Genomic DNA, 25,180 nt, shown 5'->3' on the forward strand with positions numbered 1-25,180 from the left:
GAAACTCTGTACCCTTTAAGCAATGACTCCCCATTGCCCCCATTCCCCAGTCCCTGGTAAACTCTAATCTACTTTCTGCCTTTATGAATTTGCCTATTATAGATATTTCATATAAGTGGAACCATACAATATTTGTCCTTTTGTGTGTCTTATTTAACTTAGCATGCTACAACAATGTTGTAGCATGTTTCAGAATAATTTATTTTTATGGTTGAGTAATATTCCATTGTGTATATATATATATATATATATATATATATATACACACTCACTACATTTTGTTTATCTGTTCGTTGATGGACACCTGGGTGGAAAGTTTGTTTTGATATAGTTTTCAATTAATTGAAGTTATCAAGAAAAAAATAAATGATCCCATGTAATTATGACAGTTGGCGATTTTTTTCTCCTTAATAAGTTGGGAACACAGTGCCTTTCTTCCCTTCTCTCCAAGCTATTTGTATGCTTTCACACTACTACAAGATAAAGTGAACAAATGCACTTAACAAAGGCTTGCATGACCTGGACTCTGTAGACAGCTCCAGCCTCTTTATTTATTTATTTATTTATTTTTGGCTGTGTTGGGTCTTCGCCTCTGTGCGAGGGCTCTCTCTAGTTGCGGCAAGCGGGGGCCACTCTTCATCGCGGTGCGCGGGCCTCTCACTATCGCGGCCTCTCTTGCTGCGGAGCACAGGCTCCAGACGCGCAGGCTCAGTAGTTGTGGCTCACGGGCCTAGCTGCTCCACGGCATGTGGGATCCTCCCAGACCAGGGCTCGAACCTGTGTTCCCTGCACTGGCAGGCAGACTCTCAACCACCGCGCCACCAGGGAAGCCCCCAGCTCCAGCCTCTTTAATTCCACCAGCTTGATCTTGTTTCCCATTAAGCCATTTGCTTTTTTTCTTCTCTTTTCACATGCCATTCCCTCTGCTTGGAATACCCCACTGCTTTCCCCAGTTAAATGGAGCCCTTGCTACTGCTTCTAGCTCTTTCCCTTTAAAACATTTACTATTGTGATTGCTGATTTCTGTTTCCGCATCAGTCTGTAGCTCCTTAAAGGAAGGAAATGTCTTGTTCTCCACTGTAATCTCTGCACCTATTGTAGTGCCCGCCTCTTTCTAGGTAATATAAATATTTAATTATTTCAGTTCCCCGTACAACTTGGTTCCATAATTCACCATATGCCTGGTTGGGCCAGGCATAAAATTGTTAAAATCGTTAAGAGTGGGAGTGAAAGTGAGACCTGGGCCGAGTCTTCCGGGATTCCCAGGCCGTCAGAGGAGAGCAAACTCCTCACGCCACGTGAAGTGTAGTTACAGCGAAGTTCTTTTGTGGGGGGAGGGGTAGGAGGTGTTTGTTGTTGCGTCGCTACAGAGGACTTTACGGTGAAGAGACCTAAAGGGTCCTACGGGCAGCAGCCGGGGCAGCCCGGGAGCCGTTGCTGGAGTCTGATCATGTGACTTTCAACATGGCGACAGCCTTGGCTCATTCCAGGAAGGGGCGGAGCCTGGGCAGGGGGCAGGCTCAGAATTAGGCTACAGTGGGGGCTGTCCTCGCGTTTACAGACAACTTACCATGGAGGCGAACGAGTGTGGGTGAGTTCTCTGTGCCACCACGCAGTGTGGCCATACGGGCTTCTGAACTGAGTCTTTCAGCTCAGGAATCTGTCCCTATACCCCTCTTCCCCAACCCCGGAGAACCCAAGTCTCTGGAATCCCAAATCCTCCAACCATGGATTCCTGAGATGTTCATCCCAGGGACCGCCTAGCTGGACTGAGTACCCCAGACCTTTATTTAGGAGATGCCCTCTGGACTTTCTAATCCTCAACTAAGATCCCTTTTTCGGACCGTCATCTCTGATCTCCCCCATGACCATCCCCCAGCCTGGAGATCTTCCAGCCCTAAAACCAGCCCACTAGTACCCTTGTTCCTGAGATTTTTTGGTCCAAAGACCCCCCAAACTCTCCTAACTGGACTTTCGTTCCCTCTCACCCCCCTACTCTCCCAGTCCCTCCAGTGGCTTTGAGCCTGGGGAAGCTGCGACTATGTGTAGGGTAGAGGCCCCGGCACCGGCCCTTCTAGTCCTGTACACCACCTGATAGGCAGAGGGGAGGCGGAATCGGCGGGGAGCCACAGCTTGGTAGCTGGTCTGGAGAAGGCAGATAGCTGTGCTGGACTGTATCTGCCTTTAGAACCCGAGCCCTGCCCAACCCCCAGCCTAGTTTACTGACACCTACCCTACCCGCTCCTGATCTCCAGATCTCAGGGTTTCCCGGAGCTGAAGAATGACACCTTCCTGCGAGCAGCCTGGGGAGAAGAAACAGACTACACTCCTGTTTGGTGCATGCGGCAGGCAGGCCGCTACTTACCAGGTCAGGGTCAGGGCCTCGGAGTCTAGGTAAAACTCTGGAGGGTGAAAAGTTTTTGAGGGGCAGAGGAGGGCTCTGGAGGTTCCTCAAGTCTGAGCCCTGCTTTCCCTTTTTTGTCTACAGAGTTTAGGGAAACTCGGGCTGCCCAGGACTTTTTCAGCACCTGTCGCTCCCCAGAGACCTGCTGTGAACTTACTCTGCAGGTGAGGGGTCCACAAAAGAGGGAGAGATTTATGCTCTCAGCTCGCCACCTAGCAATCTGTCTTCTGTTCCCTATAGCCACTGCATCGCTTCCCTCTGGATGCTGCCATCATCTTCTCCGACATCCTTGTTGTACCCCAGGTACCTACTCAAATCTGATTCTTGAATGGGTAACAAAGGGAAAAGACAGTCAAGACTCAAGATAAGCACTTATCCTTATGGGACAGAGGGAAAAACAGGCTGGAAGAGATGGAGTTTGGCTGAGTTTTATTCTCCTTTTCCTCCTTCCTGGCATGGGTTGAACAGATCTCCTCCTCCTGGAGTTACAGGTTGGGAACCCGGACGTTTTCTCCCCCACCAGGCACTGGGCATGGAGGTGACCATGGTGCCTGGCAAAGGGCCCAGCTTCCCAGAGCCATTAAGAGAAGAGCGGGATTTACAGCGCCTCCGGGATCCAACAACAGTGGCCTCTGAGCTGAGTTATGTGTTCCAGGCCATCACCCTCACTCGACAACGTCTGGCTGGGCGTGTGCCACTGATTGGCTTTGCTGGTGCCCCGGTAATATGGAACAGGGCAGGGACTTGGGCTTGGAGAAATTACTTTGGCAGATCTGGGTGCAGACAAGGGAAGGAAGTGTCTATCTGGCTTCTGCCTTTTGCAGTGGACTCTCATGACATACATGGTTGAGGGTGGTGGCTCAAGCACCATGGCTCAGGCCAAACGCTGGCTTTACCAGAGACCGCAGGCCAGTCACCAGCTGCTTCGCATCCTCACTGATGCTCTCGTCCCATATCTGGTGGGACAAGTGGCTGCTGGTGCCCAGGTAAGTCCTGAGGGAGAGACAAACAGGCTGGGGTTTCGTCTTTATTTATTTATTTATTTTTGGCTGCGTTGGGTCTTCGTTGCTGTGCGCGGGCTTTCTCTAGTTGTGGCGAGCGGGGGCTACTCTTTGTTGCGGTGCCTGGGCTTCTCTTTGTGGTGGCTTCTCTTGTTGCAGAGCACAGGCTCTAGGCGCGTGGGCTTCAGTAGCTGTGGCACGCGGCCTCAGTAGTTGCAGCTCGTGGGCTCTAGAGCGCAGGCTCAGTAGTTGTGGTGCATGGGCTTAGTTGCTCTGCGGCATGTGGGGTCTTCCTGGACCAGGGCTCGAACCCGTGTCTCCCGCATTGGCAGGCGGATTCTTAACCACTGCGCCACCAGGGAAGCCCTGGGGTTTAGTCTTTAAGGACCAGAAACAATACAGTTCCTTATACCTGTGAGGGTAGGTGTCTCAATACCAGGCACAAAAGAAGCTTGGCATGAAATGATCTGGCTGGAGCAGCTAAGCCCAGACACTGGCAGGGGGGCTTAATGCTCTGTGTATTCAAAGACCAAACCTAGCACTGGGATCTGGAGAAGGCAAAACTTTTTGACTGGAACTGGGCTTATAGGCTTAGGCAGTCTCAGGGGTTGAAGTCACTTGGGGAAAACTGAAGGAAGACTGAGGCACATTCTGTATGTGGGGCCCGAGATACTTCCTCTTTATGTGTTATGCATTTGTTTTCTAACTATAGGCATTGCAGCTCTTTGAGTCCCATGCAGGGCATCTTGGCCCACAACTCTTCAGTAAGTTTGCACTGCCCTACATCCGTGATGTGGCCAAGCGAGTGAAAGCTGGGCTGCAGGAGTCAGGCCTGGCACCGGTGCCCATGGTAAGGATGGGGATCAGATGAGTGAAGGTGGGCTCGTGGAACTATCAGGTTAAGTCCTGCATGGACCGAAGTGACCACTGGAGGGCAGAAGCACAGCTGAGCTATATTAGGAGGCATAGCAAAGCCCTCGGCAGCCTGAGATTTGCCCTTTCCCCCAGATCATCTTTGCTAAGGACGGACATTTTGCCCTGGAGGAGCTGGCCCAGGCTGGCTACGAGGTGGTTGGGCTTGACTGGACAGTGGCCCCAGAGAAAGCCCGGTGAGTGATGGAAGGTGAGGTGGAGGGGATGCAACTGCCATATGTGCAGTCACCAGCACAGGGCACTGACTCTACTTCCAGGGACCGCGTGGGAAAGACGGTGACCCTGCAGGGCAACCTGGACCCCTGTGCCTTATATGCATCTGAGGTAACAACCAGGTCCCTGTGTGTGTCTGTGGTTGTTTCTGTGCACTCCCATGGTTCTGGATATGGTTGTGTTTATTACTATGTGTGTGCTTCTATTATCTGTTTATCCCTCCCTTCTACTCCATTCATACCACGTGAACTCTAGGAAGGCAGGAGTTTCTTTTCATTGATTTTGTTCATTTGTGTTTTCTTAGTGCCTGGCCCATACTAGGCATTTGATTGATAGTTTTTTGAATGACTGTATGAGTAACACTGAGTAGAAGCATGCCTACATGTATGTGTGCCACTATTATGTATAGGGAGGACAGAGGTGTGCTGGCCCCCCCTGTAGCCAGTGCCCTGTTGGTCCCCCCAGGAGGAGATTGGGCAGCTGGTGCAGCAGATGCTGAATGACTTTGGGCCGCAGCGCTACATTGCCAACCTGGGCCATGGACTTTACCCTGACATGGACCCAGAGCACGTGGGAGCCTTTGTGGATGCCGTGCACACACACTCACGCCTGCTTCGACAGAACTGAGCATAATCCTGTTCTCTGAAGTGCCACTAACACAGATGATTGTTTCCAGGAGAATAAAAGTTCCAGAGTTGGAGTCTTGCGTGTGGTTTTGTTTGTGAAAGATCTGTGCCCTTATCCTCAGTTCCTTCTGAGCCTCTTCCTTCCCTGGGCCTCTTTCTGCATCCTCTCCCACAAGTCATGGGAGCTCGGGTATCAGTGAATATGTATGTAGGACTTAATGTCAGGACCTTTACCACCATCTTGCTCTCAGATCTCCAAGCCCCAGAGCTACATGGGGCTATGCAGATCTTCCTAGGAGCTGGAGCTGTGACATTTGCAGGGAAATGGGGTCCCTATAGCATATGAGGCCAAATTGACAGGGCTTTGTGTCTGGGGAGGGAAGGGTGTATAGATCAGAGTGGGACACAGAAATGGCTAGAATACTTCAGAAAGGCCTGTTGAGGAAGATGGAGTCTAGGTGAGCAGGGAGAAGCTGAGAGGCCTTCAGCTTTGACACCAAAACTTGGGAAGACATAAAGACTCGGTTAAGTTGATTAGGATTAGAGCCTTAGACTTGCATCACTGAGGCAAGAAGGCTTCTGAAGCCAGTAGGCCCCATGGCACTCAGGGTTGCTCTGCATTCTTTTCTGCGCATACCCTCTAATTTTCTCAGTATCCTGCTGTTTCTGCTCTTCACGGTGGTACCTACTTCCTGGGATCAGGCTCTGACGGGCCTGTGAGCTCTGGAGAGGGGTGTGGTGCAGTTGGAAATTTTTCATTTGTCATTCCACATCTTAGACCATTAGGAACCCTCTGTGCTATATAGCCTAACCAGCTCCCTGTCCCAGCCAGGGTGATGGAGAAGAGAGAGAAGGGCCCCATTTATTGAAAGAACACAATTTCTGATTTTAGAAAAATGATCTTTTCTGTGATCCATGATTTATTCATAGAAAAGCACTGTGAGTTCACACACTTGCTAAAAAACGGCAATTGTGATACAGAAATGGGAGTGGCGTCGTCTTTTTTTTTTTTAAACCAACCTATTGGGCTGAGAGGTTGTTGGGCCCGTAGCTGGACGGTGAGACTTTGGTAGCCACAAACAGCAAATGCAACTTACTGGTTAGTGTGGAGAAAAAAAAAAGTGACACAAACAGTTTGTCAAAGACAGGAAAGTAAAGCAGACAAAGAGGTCCTTAGTTCACACTCTAACTATACCACCCCTTCCCTGTCACACCCCACCCCCTACTCGGGAACTAAAACATGAAACAGTAACCACCAAGACACTGGCATCTAAATGACACTTCTGAATGCCTGTGCTACCTCCTATTACAATTCCAGGCTGAGCAGAGGGGTCAGGAGGGTAGCAGGAACACGATACACTGTGGAGGTCAGCCAGGGCTAAGACAGGGGTTGCCCACTAGAGCTAGAAACTAGTCAGAAAGGAAAAGGCCAAATGCATTCCAGCCACAGCCTCCAAACCAATGACCAATGGGACTGTGACAGAAGCAGGCAGAAGAAGCTTGAGGTAGAAAGGCAGGGGAAGAAAGCAAGTACAGGGTAAGAAGAGAAATGTGGCGCTGAAGGAGCCACTCAGGGCAGAGGGAGACTAGTGCTTAGAAGCTTGTTTGGTGAGACAATGGTGAATAAAGGAGGCACAGAGATGTGGAACATGTTTAGCTGGTGAGAGAATAAGAGAAATGGGGATGAGAGATCTGGCAAAAAGAGAAGGGACACATTCATGCAGATCCTCAAACATGAATTCACAGACAAAGCTACATGTGGAAATATACACAGTTACACACAGACATGGACATGTTTATACACATGCACTTAGGTGTGCCCAGATACACAAACACTACACATGCATCGACAAACATCAACACACACACACAGATATGTATTTTTATATGTTCACAAATGTGTATACCCTCACACAGAAACCCACCATCCAGTACACAGACATGTCTTCACACAGACACAGACCTGACACAGATACACATAAATATACATGTGCACATACAGGCATGCACAGATATATCTATGCGCACAGATGCACGTACGTAGCCATTCAGATCCACACACACACAAGTATAATGAGAGATGAAACCAGATGCTCTCTAACACAAAGGTGACCAGAGTAGATGAACATTATGAGCCCAGTGGCCTCCCAGACCTTCACCTTCTCCCCGCCCTTGTTTCTCAGGAGCTCGGCAGGCCCCCAGAGAGAGAGGCTGTGTGAGGCAGGAGCAAGAGCTTCTGTGTCCTCATGGCTTCGTGAGGTGAAAGTCTAAGTCAAGACGGGGCCCTGCCCCTCACCCACCACCGGGCTGTCAATGCCCATCTGCAGGCCGGGGTTTCTGCATAGACTAGACTTGGGGTTTACTCTAATGGCCATTTTTCTCTCTGCCACCCCCACTCTTCCACTGCCAATAGCATATACTCTGCAAGGGAAACCTGAGAAATGGTTGTGAATCTCCTCAGAAAACAAGCCTATCTTCCCACCCACAGCTACCCATCAAATTAGAACCAGAATTATAAATAGTTACAATTTTACAATGTAATTGGCAACACATATACTATAGTATTTACAGTACCATAAATGCTTCTGTTTCTCTGGTTAAGCAATCCCTGAGATGGAACAGTGTTCTGTGTTTGCCAAGGAGACAGGGCCAACGCCCAGGACACGCAGGATAGCAGGGCGTGAGGTGGCATGTGTGGGGTTTCTGATTGGTCTGCAGGGCCCAGCTCCTCCAGGAACAGTGGGCTGTTGCGAGAACCTTGACAAGGCATGTTGGCTAGAGTTGGACTCTCCCCATGCTTAGCCCTGTGGTCCTCTGGCTTCAGCCACAGGTGCTCAGAGTCCTCTCAGGGTGGACAAATGTTTGTGTCCTTGGCCTGACCGGATGGTACCTGGGAGCGTAGGATGCCCCAGCAGCGAACCATCTGCTCTCTCAGCCAAAGCGCTCTCGCACCAGCAGCATCAGCTTCTTCTTGCCTTTGTAGATTTGTTTGAGGTTGTCGATGAACTGGGCAAACTGCAGGTGGCCATCCTGCGGCAGCAGGAAGGTCTCCCGGGCCTTGCTCAGAAACTCAATGAACTCTCCGTAGTGGCGAGGGCTGATGTGTGTCAGGCGCGAGTGTGTGGTGTTGATATAGGCATTGATGGTGGCATCCAGCAGCTGGCGCAGGGGAGCTTTGTCGGTGGACATAAGCTTTCCCGAGCTGCGGCGGCCTGGGATGCCGGCCAGGCCAGGTGCAGTGACCGTGCAGCGCCGTAGGATGTCTGAGAGCACTGTGGCACAGTGCACGCTCTTCACCACCAGGGGAATCAGGGCCGCCAGCTCATTCTTGCCCAGGGAGTGGCTGAGGGCACACGCCCAGAGCACATCGTTGATGGCCGGGTGGGTGTCCTGGTTGTAGGCCAGGTTGAGATGGCTCATGGCCAGTGAGGCCAGCTTGAAGGCACGTAGCGGGTAGCCACGGAGCTCCATGTAGCGGGCGATGGTGAACAGCTGTGAGTGAGTCATGCCGCCGGCAGCAGCATCGATGGCAATCTGGTAGGCTGCTTCAAAGGCGATGTGGTCCTTCTCACAAAGTGTAAGGGCCGATAGGGCGCAGCTCTGTGGATCCTTCATAGCACACTGCAGGGCCAGCGTGCGAGCACAGCTAGCCAGCTCCTCCCGCTGTGGATAGTCAAGACTGAGGCGCAGGATAGTGGTGTGGGATACGGCTGTGGCAGCCACAATGCTGGTAGCCTCGGTGGGGGTGAAGAGTGTGTACCAGCTCTGCAGGATGCTCACCAGGGCCTGCACACCTGTCAGGGAGAGCCTGAGCTCAGCTGTGGCCATCCAGGTCCTGATCCAGGTCTGCCCAGACTACCATTTGGGGTCAGAACTTGGCCTGCAGAGACGAGTTCTCCCTCCTTCTCAGCAGCCTTGAGATGATCTGAGGCAACCAGGGCAAGGGGACCATCCCAGATGCCCAGACCCTGTTTGGGGTCTCTTCCCATCCCTTCCTTCCCCAGGCGAGAGTGTTGAAGGTTTCTGCAGGTGCTCTAAGCCCCTCACAAGGATGGAGCAACAGAGCCTGTGGTTTGCCTGCCCCAAGGCAGGAGTCGCAGATCTGCCTGGGGGTTCTAGCTGAAGTGGGGCCTCTCAGGGTAGAGTCTTGTGCTGGGGCTTTGGGCTCTAGATGGGGTCCCGAGCCTCCAAATTGTTTGGGGTTTCTCAGAATCATGGACAGGGACTGGGACCAAACCACTGGGCCAACTACCTCCCAAGGCTGCACTTGAGTACTTGTGGCTGAAAATTCACTCTCTCAGAATGTCTCTGATCAGAGGGTGAAAGTGCTGCTGACATCAGGGTATGGTCCAAGCAGTGAGGGCAGAGTTTGGTCAGGCTGAACAGAGGCCATCTTCTCCTACCAGCAGCCTCATCCTTTCCTAGCCATCAGTAATAGGAATATGAGCGCTCTAAAGATTTGTCGTCCTGTCCCATGAGTAGGGCCTAGGAATCCTTTCCCCTGGGGGTACAGGGAGCTGGGATACTTACCCACTTCTGTAGCACATGTCACCAACCACCGCACCATCTCCCGGCGCCTCCAGTTAAGGGTTGATAAGGTCATCCTCATCACCTGGGCAAAAAAGCAGCCTTCCCAGTTGGCTAAGCATAACTGCTATAACCTCCCCCTTCCCACTCCCCCTTGCCATTCATTTATGCAACAAGTATTTATTGGTGCCTTAAACAGCCATCTCTCCCCTGATAACTACAGATGGGTTTGTTTAATTTCTGCCCCATCCCTGCTACCAATCAGATAGAACACTCCTCTGATAACCTGTAATGAATAAAGCCCTTATTACCACACCTTGCTTGACTTGGAGGAAGGGGGGTGGGGTAAGGAGAAGAAGGGGACCCTGTGGAGCCTAAGGCTACACTGCTTAACTGGCCTGAACTTCAAAACAGAGGCCAATGTTGAGTCCTTACCTTGTGTCTAGCCTAGAAGCTGTGTCCTGGGGACAGAGAAAGAACCAGTCCTGGCCCATGCCCACTCCAGTCCCCGTGGGATCTTATCTTCTACCAGTTGTCACTAGGCCAGAAGTCTAAAGTGGGGATGGCCCGCTTGTCCTCCATACCTGTAACCCCAGCTCCAGGGCCACGTTGAGCAGGGTGCTGTCTGTACTACTGTCCGTGGGTGTAGCAATCTTGAATGCATCTTGGGCCAGTTTGAAGATGAGGGAGGAAGAATGGATGTGCTTCTGTATTGCTTCCAGGATTGTGCGGAGCCTCAGAGTGTCTCCTACAGGCGCCGAGAGAAGGGGCAGGGACAAGGTCTTCTTTAAAGCTTCCCTGAACAGTCAGCTGATCACAACAGGTACTGGTTGAACTGGCGGCTATCAATGCACTGAGTGCTTCTGAAGGCCACCATCTCTTCTGGGTGGTCAAGCTCTGTCTCCACTGAACCCACTGGAGGCTCCTTCCTTCCCCAGGCACCCACATGAATTCACCTCTCTCCACCTTTTCATCTGCCTCTACCCCTCACCCTCTTTTCCCTCAGGATCTTTAGGTCCCAGAAGTCATTTTCTCGAACACCTGAATTTTGAGAGCTACTTATACAGGAGAAGGAAGCCACATTATTGCCAAAAAAGTATGCCAGTCCCATAGTTTGTTCCTCAGTACAGCTCCCTGGAGCAAAAAGGAGCTGGGCCACCACTTCCTATCCAGTAGGCAAGTATGAGTGCACAGAGTCAAGGAATACATTGCAGGAATGCCCTGTGTACCATATGACGTGAAGGTCACTGTATAATGGCAGTAGGGTATATGAAAGATTGGTGTATCTTCTGAGGGGGTAAAATGTGAAGTAAAGATAGAACACAAAGTAGGTCTTACGTTTTACCAAGAGGTGCAGTGGTAAGAGTATACAAACTTTGGAGTAAAATACATTGGGAAGTGAACCTAGTTCAGCCATTTACCAGATCAGTTACTTCATGGAAGTAATGGAAACAATAACCTTTTAAGGTTGTTGGGGGAATTATAAAAAATTTGTGTATAGTTAATATTCTATGATTCTACTTTTATATAAAAAAGATAAGTAGCAGTCTGTGTGTGTACAGCACGTGTGTGCACACATATATGAACAGGAAATATCTGGGAATATTTATTATAACACTGTCTTAGTAGTAGTAGTTATCTTTGGGTGTCAGGATTGAGAGACTACCTTTTTTTCTTCTATCATCTTTAAAAACAATTAAAGCATTTAATAGACTTTGTGTTTTTTTTGGCCACACTGCGTGGCTCGTGGGATCTTAGTTCCCTGACCAGGGATTGAACATGGGCCCTTGTCAGTGAGAGCACGGAGTCCTAACCACTGGACCACCAGGGAATTCCCCACAAGTTTGGTCTCTATATCTGTGAGTCTGTTTCTTTTCTGTTATATTCACTAGTTTGTTGTATTTTTTTAGATTTCACATAAAAGTGCTACCATACAATATTTGTCTTTCTCTGTCTGACTTAATTTACTTAGCAGAACACCCTCCAAGTCCATCCATGTTGTTGCAAATGGCAAAATTTTGTTCTTTTTTATGGCTGAGCAGTATTCCATTGTGTATCTATCTATACCATCTCTTCCTTTTTTTTTAAACATCTTTATTGGAGTATAATTGCTTTACATTGTTGTGTTAGTTTCAGCTGTATAACAAAGTGAATCAGCTATACATATACATATATCCCCATATCCCCTCCCTCTTGCGTCTCCCTCCACCCTCCCTATCCCACCCCTCTAGGTGGTGTACCATCTCTTCTTTATCCATTCATCTGTTGATGGACACTTAGGGTGCTTCCATTTCTTGGCTATTGTAAATGATGCTGCTATGAACACTGGGGTACATGTATCTTTTTGAATTAGTGTTTTAATATTTTTTGGATATATACCCAGGAGTGGAATTGCTGGGTCATATCGTATTTCTATTTTTAGTTTTCTGAGAACCCTCCATATCATTTTCCACAGTGGCTGCACCAATTTACATTTCCAGCAACAGTGTACGAGGGTTCCCTTTTTTCCACATCCTCACCAACCTTTGTTATTTGTGTTCTTTTTTTTTTAAAATTAATTATTTATTTTTGGCTGTGTTGGGTCTTCGTTTCTGTGCGAGGGCTTTCTCCAGTTGCAGCGAGTGGGGGCCACTCTTCATCGTGGTGCGCGGGCCTCTCACTGTCGTGGCCTCTCCCGTTGCAGAGCACAGGCTCCAGACGCGCAGGCTCAGTAGTTGTGGCTCACGGTCCCAGCCGCTCTGCAGCATGTGGGATCTTCCCGGACCAGGGCTTGAACCCGTGTCACCTTCATTGGCAGGCAGATTCTCAACCACTGCGCCACCAGGGAAGCCCTATTTGTGTTCTTTTTGAGGACAGCCATTCTTACAAGTGTGAGGTGATTATCTCATTGTGGTTTTAATTTGCATTTCTCTGATGATTAATGATATTGAGCATCTTTTTATGTGCCTGTTGAGCATTCCAAATAGACATTTGGAAAAATGTCTATTCAGGTCTTCTGCCCATCTTTTAATCAGGTTGTTTTTTTTTTTTTTGATGTTAGGTTTTATGAGCTGTTTATATATTTTGGATTTAACCCCTTATTGGTCATATTATTTGCAAATATTTTCTCCCATTCAGTAGGTTGTCTTTCCATTTTGTTGATGGTTTCTTTTGCTGTGCAAAAAGCGTTAAGTTTAATTAGGTTCCATTTGTTTATTTTTGCTTTTATTTCCTTTCCTTTAGGATACAGATCCAAAAAAACATTGCTACGATTTATGTCAGAGTGTTTTCTTCAAGGAGTTTTATGGTTTCTGGTCTTACATTTAGGTCTTTGATTCATTTTGAGCTTATTTTTGTATATAGGGTTAGAGAATGTTCTAATTTCATTCTTTACATGTAGCTCTCCAGTTTTCCCAGCACCATTTATTGAAGGGTAGCTCATTTCTTTTTATTGGTAAATAATATCCCATTGTATGGATCTACCTCCGTTTGTTTATCCATTCACCTACTGCAGGGCATCTTGGTTGCTTCCAGTTTTTGGCAATTACAAATAAAGCTGCTATAAACATTTGTGTGCTGGTTTTTGTGTGGACATAAGTTTCCAACTCATTTGGGTAAATACTTAGGAACATGATTGCTGGATCATATGGTTAGACTATGTGCAGCTTTGTAAAAATACTGCCAAACTGTCTTCCAAAGTGGCTGGACCTTTTGCATTCCCACCAGGAATGAATGAGTGTCCCTGCTGCTCCACATCCCCACTAGTGTTTGGTGTTGTCAGTGTTTTGGATTTTAGCCATTCTAATAGGTATGTAGTGGTATCTAGCTTTTGTTTTAATTTGCATTCCCCAAATGACATATCACGCTGAATATCTTTTTATATGCCTGTTTGCCATCTATATATCTTGTTTGGTAAGGCATCAGTTCAGGTCTTCAGTGCATTTTAAAATTCAGTTGTTTGTTTTCCTTATTGTTTAGTTTTAAGAGTTATTTGTATATTTTGGATATAAGTCCTTTATCAGATATTGTTTTACAAATATTTTCTCCCAGTCTGTGGCTTGTCTTTTCAGTGTTTTTCACATAAGTTTTAAACTTTAATGACGTCCTACTTATCAATGTTTTCTTTCATGGATTGTAATTTTGGTGTTGTATCTAAAAATTTATTGCTGGGAATTCCCTGGCGGTCCAGTGGTTAGGACTCCACGCTTCCACTGCAGGGGGCCCAGGTTCGATCCCTGGTCCTGGAACTAAGATCCCACAAGCTGCACGGCGTGGCCAAAAAAAAAAAGTTATTGCCAAACCCAAGGTCACCTAGATTTTCTCCTGTGTTATCTTCTAGAAGTTTTATAATTTTGTGCTTTACCTTTATGTCTGATACATTTTGAATTAATTTTTGTGAAAGGTGTAAGGTCAGTGTCTATATTCATTTTTTAAAATGTGGATGTACAGTTCTTCCAGTACCATTTGTTGAAAAGACTGTCCTTTTCTTCTCTGTCAAAGATCAGTTGACTATATTTGTGTGGGTCTATTTCTGAGCTCTATATTCTGTTCTATTGAAATATTTGTCTATTCTTTTGCCAATACCACACTATTTGATTACTGTAGCTTTATATTGTCTTGAAGTCAGATGGTGTTAGTTCTCCAACTTTGTTCTTCGATATTGTATTGGCTATTCTAGGTTTTTTGCTTTCCCATATAAAGAGAGTTTGTCGATATCCACAAAATAAAATGCTAGGATTTTGGTGGAGACTGTACTACTGAATTTATAGATCAAGTTAGGAAGCACTGACATAATAACAGTATTGAGTCTTCCTATTTATGGACATGGAATATCTATTCATTTAGATCTTCTTTGATTTCTTTCCTCAAAGTTTTATCATTTTCCTCATATAGATCTTGTACATATTCTGTTAGATTTTTCTTAGTACTTTTTTGAGGGGTCCTAATGTAAATGGTATTGTGGTTTTTAACTTAAAATTCCAACTGTTCATTGCTGGTATATAGGAAAGCAATTGACTTTTGTATATTACCCTTGTATCCTGCAACCTTACCATAATCAGTCATTAGTTCCAGTTTGTTCTTGATTCTTTGGGATTTAACATAGACAATCAAGTCATCTGCAAACAAAGACAGTTTTATTTCTTCCTTTCCAACCTATATACCTTTTCTTTCCTTTCTTGTCTTTAGCATTAGCTAGGACTTCCCGTATAATGTTGAATGAGAGTGGTGAGAGGTGACATTCTTGTCCTATTTCTGATCTTCAGGGGAAAGCATCTATGTTCTCTCCATTAAATATGATGGTAGCTGGAGGTTCTTTTTAGATGTTCTTTATAAAGTTGAATCAGTTCTCCTCTATTCCTAATTTGCTGAGAGGTTTTTTTTTTTTTTTTTAAATCATGAATAGGTGTTGGCCTTTGTTAATGTTTTTTTCCTGTGTCTATTAGTATAATCTATGATCTTTCTTCTTTAGCCTGTGGATGTGATGGATTACATTAATTGATTTTCAAGTGCTGAATCAGCCTTGCATTCCTGGAATAAATCCCACTTGGTCATGGTGTATAATTCTTTTCACACTTTGTTGGATTCAGTTTGCTAATATTTTGTTGAGGATTTTTTGCATTTATGTCCATGAGTGATATTAGTCTGTAGTTCTCCTTTTTTGTACTGTCTTTATCTGGTTTTGGTATTAGGTAATGCTGGCCTCGTAGGATGAGTTAGGAAGTGTTCTCTCTGCTTCTATTTTCTGGAAGAGACTGCAGAGAGTTGGTATCATTTTTTTCAAGTATTTGATAGAACTCACCAGTGAAATCATCTGGGCCAAGTGCTTTCTGTTTGGAAGATTACTGATTCAATTTCTTTAACAGATATAGGCCAAGATTTATTTATTTATTATTTATTTCTCCATGTGTGAGTTTTGGTAGATTGTGTTTTTCAAGGAATTGGTCTGTTTTATCATCTAAGATATCAAATTTTAGAGAATATGGTTTTTCATAATATTCCTTCATTATCCTTTTAACATCCATGGATCAATAATGATGGCCCCTCTTTTCAGTTAAGATACTAGTAATTTATGTCGTCTTTTTTTATTTGTTTGTTTTTGTTTTTTGGCTAGCCTGGCTAGAGGTTTATCAGTTTTATTGATCTTTAGAAAGAACCAGCTTTTGCTTTCTTTGATTTTCTCATGTTTTCCTATTTTCAGTTTCATTGATTTCTGCTCTAATTTTTATTATCTTTTTTTTTTTTTTTTTTGTGCCAGCTTTGCTCTTCTTTCTCTAGTTTTCTAAGGTGGAAGCTTATTTTATTTTATTCCCTCTCACCTTTATTGAGACATAATTGACATAAAATATTGTGTTAGTTTAAGGTGTATAATGTGACTTGATATATTTATTGCAAATGATTACCACGATAAGGTTAGTTAACATATTCATCACCTCACAGTTACCTTTTTCTTTTTTTTCATTGAGGCCAGAACATTTAAGATCTACTCTTTTAGCAAATTTCAGGTATACAATACAGTTAACTATAGTCACCATGTTAACTATAGTCACCATATTAGATCCCAGGAACTTATTCATATAACTGGATGTTTGTATCCTTTGACCAACATCACCCCATTTCTCCCACCCCCTACCCCCTGTCAACCACCAATTTACTGTTTCTATAGTTCAGCTTTTTTTAGATTCTCACATATGTGAGATCATACATTTGTCTTTCTCTGACTTATTTCACTTAGCATAATGCCCTCAAAGTTGCAAATGACTGGATTTCCTTTTTATGTTTGAATAATATTTCATTGTGTGTGTATGTGTGTATGTACATGTCTGTATATATACTACTTTTTCTTTATCCATTCATCTGTCAACAGACACATTGTTTCCAAATCTTGGCTATTGTGAATAATGCTGCAATGCAATTAACATGGGAGTGCAGATATCTCTTTGAGATAGTGATTTCATTTCCTTTGGATATATGCCCAGATGTGGGATTGCTGGACCATACATGGTATTTCTATTCTTTAATTTTTTGAGAAACCTCTATACTGTTTTCCAGAGTGGCTATACCAATTTACATTCCCACCAACAGTACACTCCACATCTCTTATCTTTTTGATAATAGCCATTCTAACAGGTGTGAGGTAATAGATTATTGGTTGCAAATATTCCTTTTCTAACGTTTGCATTTAACGCTATAAAATTTCCCTCCAAGCACTGCTTTCACTGCATCCTACATTTCTGATTAGTTGTATTTTAACTTTCATTTAGTTCAAAATATTTAAAAATTTCTCAAGACGTCATCTTTGATCCATGTGTTACTTAGAAGTGTGTTGTTTAAACTCCATATTTTGGGGGATTTTTTTCAGTTATCCTTCTGTTCTTAATTTCTAGTTTAATTCCACTGTGACCTGAGAGTATACTTTGTATGATTTCTGTTCTTCTAAATTTACTGAGGTGTGTTATGGTCCAGAATGTGGTCTATCTTGGTGAATGTTACATGTGAGCTTGAAAAGAATGTGTATTCTACTGTTGTTTGAGGAAGTATTTTACCAATGTTAATTAGATCCAGTTAATTGATGGTGCTGTTCAGTTCAAGTATACCTTACTGATTTTCTGCCTGCCTGATCTATCAATTACTGATAGAGGTATTGTGAATTCTCAGTGGATTTTTCCATTTCTCCTTGCAGTTCTATCAGGTTTTTGCCTCACATATTTTGATGCTTTGTTGTTAAATGCATATAGATTAAGGATTATTATGATTTCTTGGAGAACTGACCCCTTTATCACTATGTAATGCCCCTCTTTTTAAAAATTAATTAATTAATCAATTAATTTTTGGCTGCGTTGGGTCTTTGTTGCTGTGCATGGGCTGTCTCTAGTTGTGGTGAGTGGGGGCTACTCTTCATTGTGGTGTGCGGGCTTCTCATTGCGGCGGCTTCTCTTGTTGTGGAGCATGGGTTCTAGGCTCGCGGACTCTAGAGTTCAGGCTCAGTAGTTGTGGCACACAGGCTTAGCTGCTCCGCGGCATGTGAGATCTTGCCGGACCAGGGCTCGAACCCGTGTCCCCTGCATTGGCAGGTGGATCCTTAACCACTGTGCCACCAGGGAAGCCCTGTAATGCCCCTCTTTATCCCTAATAATTTCCCATGTACTGAAGTCTGCTTTGTTTGATTAACATAGGCATTCCAGCTTTTTCTTGATTTGTGTTAACATGGTATACCTTTCTCCATACTTAGTTGTTGTTGAAGGAATCTGACTGTGGTTAAGAAACAGTTTTTAAGATGAAAATAACAAACTGGCTCAACTAGTATGCATGCTTTCCTGAGAGAATATCTTTTCCAGACTCTTCCTGCCTTCAGTGCAGCTGGTTTGATAGTGAGTCTCCAAGGTATGGAAAGTGGGGGCCAGAGTGCTGACAACATCTCATATGTGTCGTTTATTTGTTTAAGCCCTGGCCTCTGTTTTTAGTTCAAAATGTATGGAAAGGTAAAGCATACAAACTCAGTCACAGAAGAGTTAAATATCTGCCTAAAGGTACAGGATATAAATGAAGCCCAGTGCTGTTCAGTGTTTGTTTGTACTTAGGGTGTATTTGCTTGTATTAACACTGCCTATCTATTAATTGTGGTAAAAAAAACAAAAAAAATATATATATAATAAAACTTGCTATTTTAACTGTTTTAAAGTGTACAATTGAGTGGTGTTAATCATATTCACCATTGTGAAATACCATTCATTGTGTAAATACCAGCACCATCTATTTCCAAATAGATATACAATTTATAAATATTTTCTCCCATCCTTTAAGTTGTCTTTTCACTTTCTTGATAATGTCCTTTGATGAACAAAAGTTTTTAATTTTGATGAGGTCCAATTTACTCTTTTCTTTTGCTGCTCATGCTTTTGGTATCATAATCTAAGACTCTACTGCCATATCCAAGGTCATGAAGATTTACTCCTATGTTTTCTCTTATGAAATTTATGGCTTTAGCTCTTATATTTAGGTCATCAATCCCTTCCCTTTACTTTCACTCTATCTGTGTCTTTATATTTAAACTGGGTTTCTTGTAGACAACATATAGTTGGGTCTTTTTTTTTTTTTTTTTTAAATCCACTGTCAGTCTGTCTGTTTTTTTTTTCCCGCCCGGCCGAGCCATGTGGCTTGCAGGATCTTAGTTCCCCAACCAGGGATCAAACCTGTCCCCCTGCAGTGGAAGCATGGAGTCCTAACCACCGGACCACCAGGGAATTAACTTTTTCTTTTCCAGTCTGTCTTTTTTTTTTTTTAATCTCAAAATTTCCTTTTATTTTTTTTCCCATAAACAAGAAGGCAAAAAATTCTACTGTAAATTCTTGGGGGAGGAAGCAATCATTCTCTTTTGGGATAAAAAATTTATTAAAATTATGCTGACATGGAAAATTGAGTAATTGCTAGCAAGTGGCATTGGTGATAAATACTTCATAAGTATCCCTACAGATAGCCATGTAAAATGCAGTAGGTCAACCATTGTTTCTATTATAGACTAGTGTTTGTTGATTAGTCACTAGGTATATGTCATTAAAATATGCTGAGAGGGATTGTTACCACAAAGAAACTTACAATAAATCAAGAAAATAGAAATAATTTTTACTATGTAAGTTCTCCAGTCTGTCTTTTAATTGGTGTATTTAGACCATTTAAAAGACATTTAAAAGACATTTAAAATGATTATTGATATATTTGGATTAATATCTACCATATTTGTAACTGTTTTTTATTCACTGCACTTGTTTCTTTCTTTTAAAAAAAACCAACAAACTTTCCTCTTTTCTGCCTTCTCTGTTTTAAACTGAGCATTTTACATAATTCAATTTTCTCTTCTCACGATTCTGTTTCTTCAAAAAATTACTTTAGTGTTTGCCCTAGAGTGGCAGTATACATTTACAACTAATATAAGTCCATTTTCAGATAACTATACCACTTCATAAGGTACCTTATAATAGTATTCCCAATTCTTCCCTCTGTCTATAACATCATTGCTTTCATTTATCTTTAAGCTATAGTAACCCAATACATTGCTATTATTATTTTGAACAGGCAGTTATCTATTAGTTCAATTAAGAATTTTTTAGAAAACCCAAAGGATTTATTTTACCTTTATTTATTCCTTCTCTAACACTCTTCCTTTCTTCACAAAGATTTGAGTTTCAGCTCTATATCATTTTTCTTCCCTGTGAAGGATTTCTTGCAATTTATTGTCTACAGCCTTTGTCTGAGACAGTCTTTATTTCTCCTTTACTTTTGAAGGCTAATTTATTTGGATACTGAATTCTAGGTTGGTGGTTTTTTCTTGCAACATTTTAAATATTTCACTTCACTCCCTCTTGCTTGCATGGTTTATAAAGTGAAGTTGATGTAATTCTTTTTTTTTTTTAATTAATTAATTAATTAATTTTTGGCTGTGTTGGGTCTTCGTTTCTGTGCGAGGGCTTTCTCTAGTTGCGGCAAGCGGGGCCCACACTTCATCGCGGTGCGCGGGCCTCTCACTGTCGCGGCCTCTCTTGTTGCGGAGCACAGGCTCCAGACGCGCAGGCTCAGTAGTTGTGGCTCACGGGCCTAGTTGCTCCGCGGCATGTGGGATCTTCCCAGACCAGGGCTCGAACCCGTGTCCCCTGCATTGACAGGCAGATTCTCAACCACTGCGCGACCAGGGAAGCCCAAGTTGATGTAATTCTTATCCTTGTTTCTCTATAGGTAAGGTTGTCTTGTCCTCTGTCTTCTTTTGAGATTTTCTCCTGGCTTTTGATTTTCTGCAGTTTGAATAGGACATGGCTAGGAGAAAATTTTTTGGTATTCATCCTACTTGGTGTTCTCTGAGCTTCCTGGATCTGTGTTCTGGTTTCTGTCACTAATTTTGGAAAATTCTCAGCCATTATTACTTCAAATATTTCCTCTGCTCTTTTCTTTCTTCTCCTTCGGGTATTGCAGAATATACTGCATATGTTATTGGGTTGGTCAAAAAGTTCATTCAGGTTTTTTCCATAACATCTTATTTGGCCAACCCAAAATATATCTTTTGTAATTGTCTTACAGTTCTCAGATATTCTGTTCTGGGTTCCCCCACCCCCATTCTTTTTTAATTTTTGCATTTCAATTTGAGATGTTTCTTTTTACATTTATAATTTAAAATTTTGGAAACATTCACATGGTTCAATGTTGAAAAGATACAAAAGGTAAATAATGAAAAATTCTTTCTTCCCCTTACCTCTGACCCACATTCATCCAATTTTAACCCAGTACACAACCAATAGTTTTTGTTTTACCTTCCAGGATATTCTATGCATAACAAGGAAATACTTTATTTCCTCTCCTTTAAAAAAAATCCACAAATGGTAGCATAGTATATACAGATTTACATGTCATTTTTTCCCTACATATCAGTATATCTTGGATATTATTCCACATCAGTACATAAAGAGATTCTTGTTCTTTTAAATGGCTGCATAGTATCCCATTTATGTACTTATAGGTCCACAACTGCTTATTCAAAACCCCTGGGTTTGGAATGCATTTGGAATTCATTATTTTTAAAGTTATATACAGATAATTTGTGCATATATTATATATAATACAGGAGGTCTGAGGCAGCATTCCATAATTAAACACATTACTATTTGTGCAATGAAAGTATGAATATTCACACTAGGTAGGATAAATAGCAAAATTAGTATTGTAGTTTTTTGATACAGTAACAAACTGATGAATGAAATAGTGTGATACAGACCATGAATACTTGGTACTCTTTTATTTCTAAGGAAAACATTCAATAAAACCTCAAACCAAGCTAAGTATCTGTACATACGCATACAATAAATACTTCTTCCATTTGGTTTCTTGAGGATCTTGGACAAAAGGCTTCATCTGCACTGCTATTATTGTCACGAAAGATTAGAGTTGGATATTTAATGATGGGTCAGGATAGAGATTCTTTAATGATGAAGCAACTACAATAGATGGCCTTAAAAAAGGTGTACTTCTAGGATAATGTGTCTCATTAACATAGATTTTTATATAAGCAGTCTCTTCCAATTAAGTAAGCAGCAATAATCCCTTTTTCACTGATAAATGCATGTTATTCAAGGCCAATTAACTGCTCATACATTTCCCCCATACTGTCTATGGAGATTATTTTTCATCTGTGTTACATCTCATCATTGTCATCATTACCAGCCTCATGCTTATTTGGGTTAACACTATTTTAGCAATTTTTCTATCTTGCAAGGAATGAACAACAGGTATATAACTTATAATATTCAGTATTTTTTTGATGTCAGCTTATTCTAACTCAGTGCTTCTACAACCTTAGTTGGCATAAATGTCATCTGAAGAATTGTTTAAGGCATAAGATTCTTGGGCTATACCCACAGAGATTTTGATTCAGTAGGTCTAGAGTTAGTTGGGTCTGGGAATTTGCATTTCTAACAAGCTTCCAAGTCATGTTTGTTTTTGTTTTTGGCTGCATTGGGTCTTTGTTGCTGCACACGGGCTTTCTCTAGTTGCAGCGAGCGGGGGCTACTCTTTGTTGCTGTGCGCAGGCTTCTCATTGCAGTGGCTTCTCTTGTTGCGGAGTGCGGGTTCTAGGTGCACGGGTTTCAGTAGTTGCAGCACACAGGCTCAGTAGTTGTGGCAGGTGGGCCCTAGAATGCACGGGCTTCAGTAGTTGCAGTGCGTGGGCTTAGTTGCTCTGCAGCATGTGGTTATCTTCCCGGACCAGGGATTGAACCCGTGTTCCCTGCACTGGCAGGTGGATTCCTAAACATTGTGCCACAAGGGAAGCCCCTCCAAGCCATGTTTTATTTATTTATTTATTTATTTAGGCTGTGTCGGGTCTTCATTGCCGTGCACAGGCTTTCTCTAGTTGCGGCGAGTGGGGGCTACTCTTCGTTGCAGTGCATGGGCTTCTCATTGTAGGGGCTTCTCTAAGTATCAGCAACTGTGTAAATGGCATAATTAAGGTATACCTGAACAAGCTTCTACAATAACTCTCTTAGAAAGACTTGGGAGTTACCTGCTGCAAGTATCTAGTATGAAAACAAATAAATATTTATATTTGCTCTTCCCTGGGAGTAAAATTTCTTGGTCACAAGAAGTTCATGAGGCATGTGTGTGGAACAGTGGTCCAGGAATGAGTATAGTTTTCTTCCATTCCAGCTTGTGTGCAATAAGCTCATGCCATTGGTACAGATTATTAAGCCAGGTAGAAATTATCTCTTCGATTACCCATGCTTTTTTTGTTTAAATACTAACAAATAAATCGTGAACAATTTTTTTTTTTTTTTTGGCTGCGTCGCACGGCTTGTGTGATCTTAGTTCCCTCACCAGGGATTGAACCTGGGCCCATGGCAATGAAAGCTGCCAGGGAATTCCCTGAACGACTTTGAACCATTGTGGATGTTGGCTTTTTCTAGCTTTACCTGTCTGCTGCATTGGCACATCCCAGAACTTTCAACCTGTGCTTAGAGTCCTTAAAACCTCTTGTTCGCTCATCAATCATTGTTAATTTTTTTTTTCTTAAAGAAAACAGAACAGAACAAAGCTGTTTCATCCACTGTATATACATGTTTGAGACTAAGGTTTTCAATAAAAATTACCTTAACAAACTGTCAATATAATTTTCATCTTCTTCACGAAAAGAAGCTATTTCATCATAGTTGTCCGGATATTTTATACCGTGATGCTTCTGAAATTTCTGTAGCCAATCTCCTCTTTTTTTTTTTTTAAAAAAAATATTTATTTATTTGGCTGCACTGGGTCTTAGTTGAGGCATGAGGGATCTTTGTTGCGGCATGCGGGATCTTTAGTTGCTGCATGTGGGATCTAGTTCCCTGACCAGGGATCGAACCTGGCCCCCCTGCATTGGGAATGTGGAGTCTTAGCCACTGGACAGCCAGGGAAGTCCCATGCAGCCAATCTTATGATATTCTATACTCACCATAAAGGTTCAGTCTTCCATGGCATAATCTAGCTTGTTTCATGAACAACAAACCAGTCAGTGGCATATTCACATTGCTTCATTGTTGAATCCATTCAATCATGGTCATGTCAATATCTTCATTTTTTGCCCTCTGAACAATTTCTGTTCTTCATTAGTTCTGGTCATTGTTGTCCCTGTAAAACTTCAACTCTTTGTCCTTCTATTATTTCAAGTCATATGTGGTGTTAATTCCCATACCTTATTCTTTAGTAAGATGTCTCATAGACATACCTGATCAAACTTTGCACTAACTCTATTTTCTGTGCTATTGTTAATGACAGATGCTTCCTTTGCTTCTTATTCTTACCCACAGGAGTATCTTCAATTTTCTGGGCATTTTTTACAGGGCAATTAAACTCAAACTGACAAAATAATAACCATCTAAACAAAAAAGGCAAACAATATTAGTGAACAGCAGAGATGTCTGTGACTGGTAAGAGTGTTGAGAAGCAACTAATGCCTCATAACAGCTGAGGCCAGGTTTTGCTGTCAACTTAGAAAAAACTTTGGATTTTCAAAGTTTTTCAGGTTTGGGAATTCCATGTTAAGAGATTTTGGAGCTAAAGTAATATATTTAATCAGTCTCCTATTGATGGCTATTTAGAATGTTTCAAGTATTTTGCAGTTGCAAACAAGGTTGGAGTGAATAACTTTGTACAAATACCATTTCACATTTGTATAAATATATTTGTAAGATAAAATCCTGGAAGTGAAGTTGCTGGGTCAAAGGACATGTACATTGTAATTTTGATAGATATGCCAAATTGCCCTCCACAAAGTATTACCAATCTATACTCCCACTCTACACCTTTGCAAACACAATGTTTTATCAAAATGTTTTATTTTGAAATAATTTCAAACTCAAAGAGAAGTTTCAAGAATACTACAAGCATCATAATTTTCTTCCCCCCGAACCATTTGAAAGTAAGTAACTGATTTGATACACAATCACTCCTGAACTCTGCAGTCTATTTCTGGCAAACAAGGACATCTTCGACATACCTGCCACATAACTATCAAAATCAGGAAATTTATATTGATGTATTACTACCACCAAAGGAGGCATGACAAACTAAATGCAACACGTGATCTTGTATAAACACATATAGATTTTATACAAGATCATGTGTTACGTTTAGTTTGTCATGTCTCTTTAGTCTTTGACAATTTGGAAAAATTCCTGAGTCTTCCCTTGACATTCATAACCTTGACACCTTTGCAGATTAGACTGGTTATTTTGTAGAATGTCCTTCAATATGGGTATGCCTAATGTTTCCTCATGATTAGATGGAGGTTTGCATTTTTGGTGTAATATAAAAGAAGTGATACTGAATTCTTATTCCTTCCTGTTAGGTAATATATGATTGTGACTTGACCCATTACTGATGACATATCCATTGCCCCAAAGTTTCCTTGGGACCCTTGGTAATGCCTTCTTCCCTTCCATCCTAACCTGCCCCAGCTCCCATTCTCAGGAAACTGCTGATCA

At 42.8% G+C, this 25,180-nt stretch overlaps 2 protein-coding genes across 4 annotated transcripts in view; one reads left to right on the forward strand and one right to left on the reverse strand.

The window, feature by feature from the left end:
• Window positions 1-1,481: 1,481 nt before the first annotated feature.
• UROD (uroporphyrinogen decarboxylase) lies at window positions 1,482-5,251 on the forward strand. 2 transcript variants are annotated; one of them, XM_059897927.1, is made up of 10 exons: window positions 1,482-1,591; window positions 2,256-2,368; window positions 2,489-2,568; window positions 2,645-2,707; window positions 2,873-3,125; window positions 3,229-3,390; window positions 4,118-4,255; window positions 4,414-4,514; window positions 4,596-4,662; window positions 5,017-5,251. In XM_059897927.1, the coding sequence occupies exons 2-10, from the start codon at window positions 2,282-2,284 to the stop codon at window positions 5,176-5,178; spliced, it is 1,113 nt and encodes a 370-aa protein (XP_059753910.1). In that variant the 5' UTR covers window positions 1,482-1,591; window positions 2,256-2,281; the 3' UTR covers window positions 5,179-5,251. The 2 variants fall into 2 exon arrangements, with proteins under 2 accessions (XP_059753910.1, XP_059753921.1); XM_059897938.1 differs by having other exon boundaries at window positions 2,928-3,125.
• Window positions 5,252-6,391: 1,140 nt separating this feature from the next.
• Window positions 6,392-25,180, reverse strand: part of ZSWIM5 (zinc finger SWIM-type containing 5) — a 252,624-nt gene continuing 233,835 nt past the window's right edge. For both annotated transcript variants that reach the window (XM_059897953.1, XM_059897963.1), the window contains exons 12-14: window positions 10,289-10,452; window positions 9,708-9,789; window positions 6,392-8,971 (exon numbers count right to left, since the gene is read on the reverse strand). In XM_059897953.1, the coding sequence (XP_059753936.1) occupies window positions 8,109-8,971; window positions 9,708-9,789; window positions 10,289-10,452 (1,109 nt within the window). In that variant the 3' untranslated portion in view covers window positions 6,392-8,108. The remainder of the gene's footprint in view (window positions 8,972-9,707; window positions 9,790-10,288; window positions 10,453-25,180) is intronic.

Source organism: Balaenoptera ricei, chromosome 1 (genome assembly GCF_028023285.1).
Source record: "Balaenoptera ricei isolate mBalRic1 chromosome 1, mBalRic1.hap2, whole genome shotgun sequence".
Lineage (NCBI taxonomy): Eukaryota > Metazoa > Chordata > Mammalia > Artiodactyla > Balaenopteridae > Balaenoptera > Balaenoptera ricei.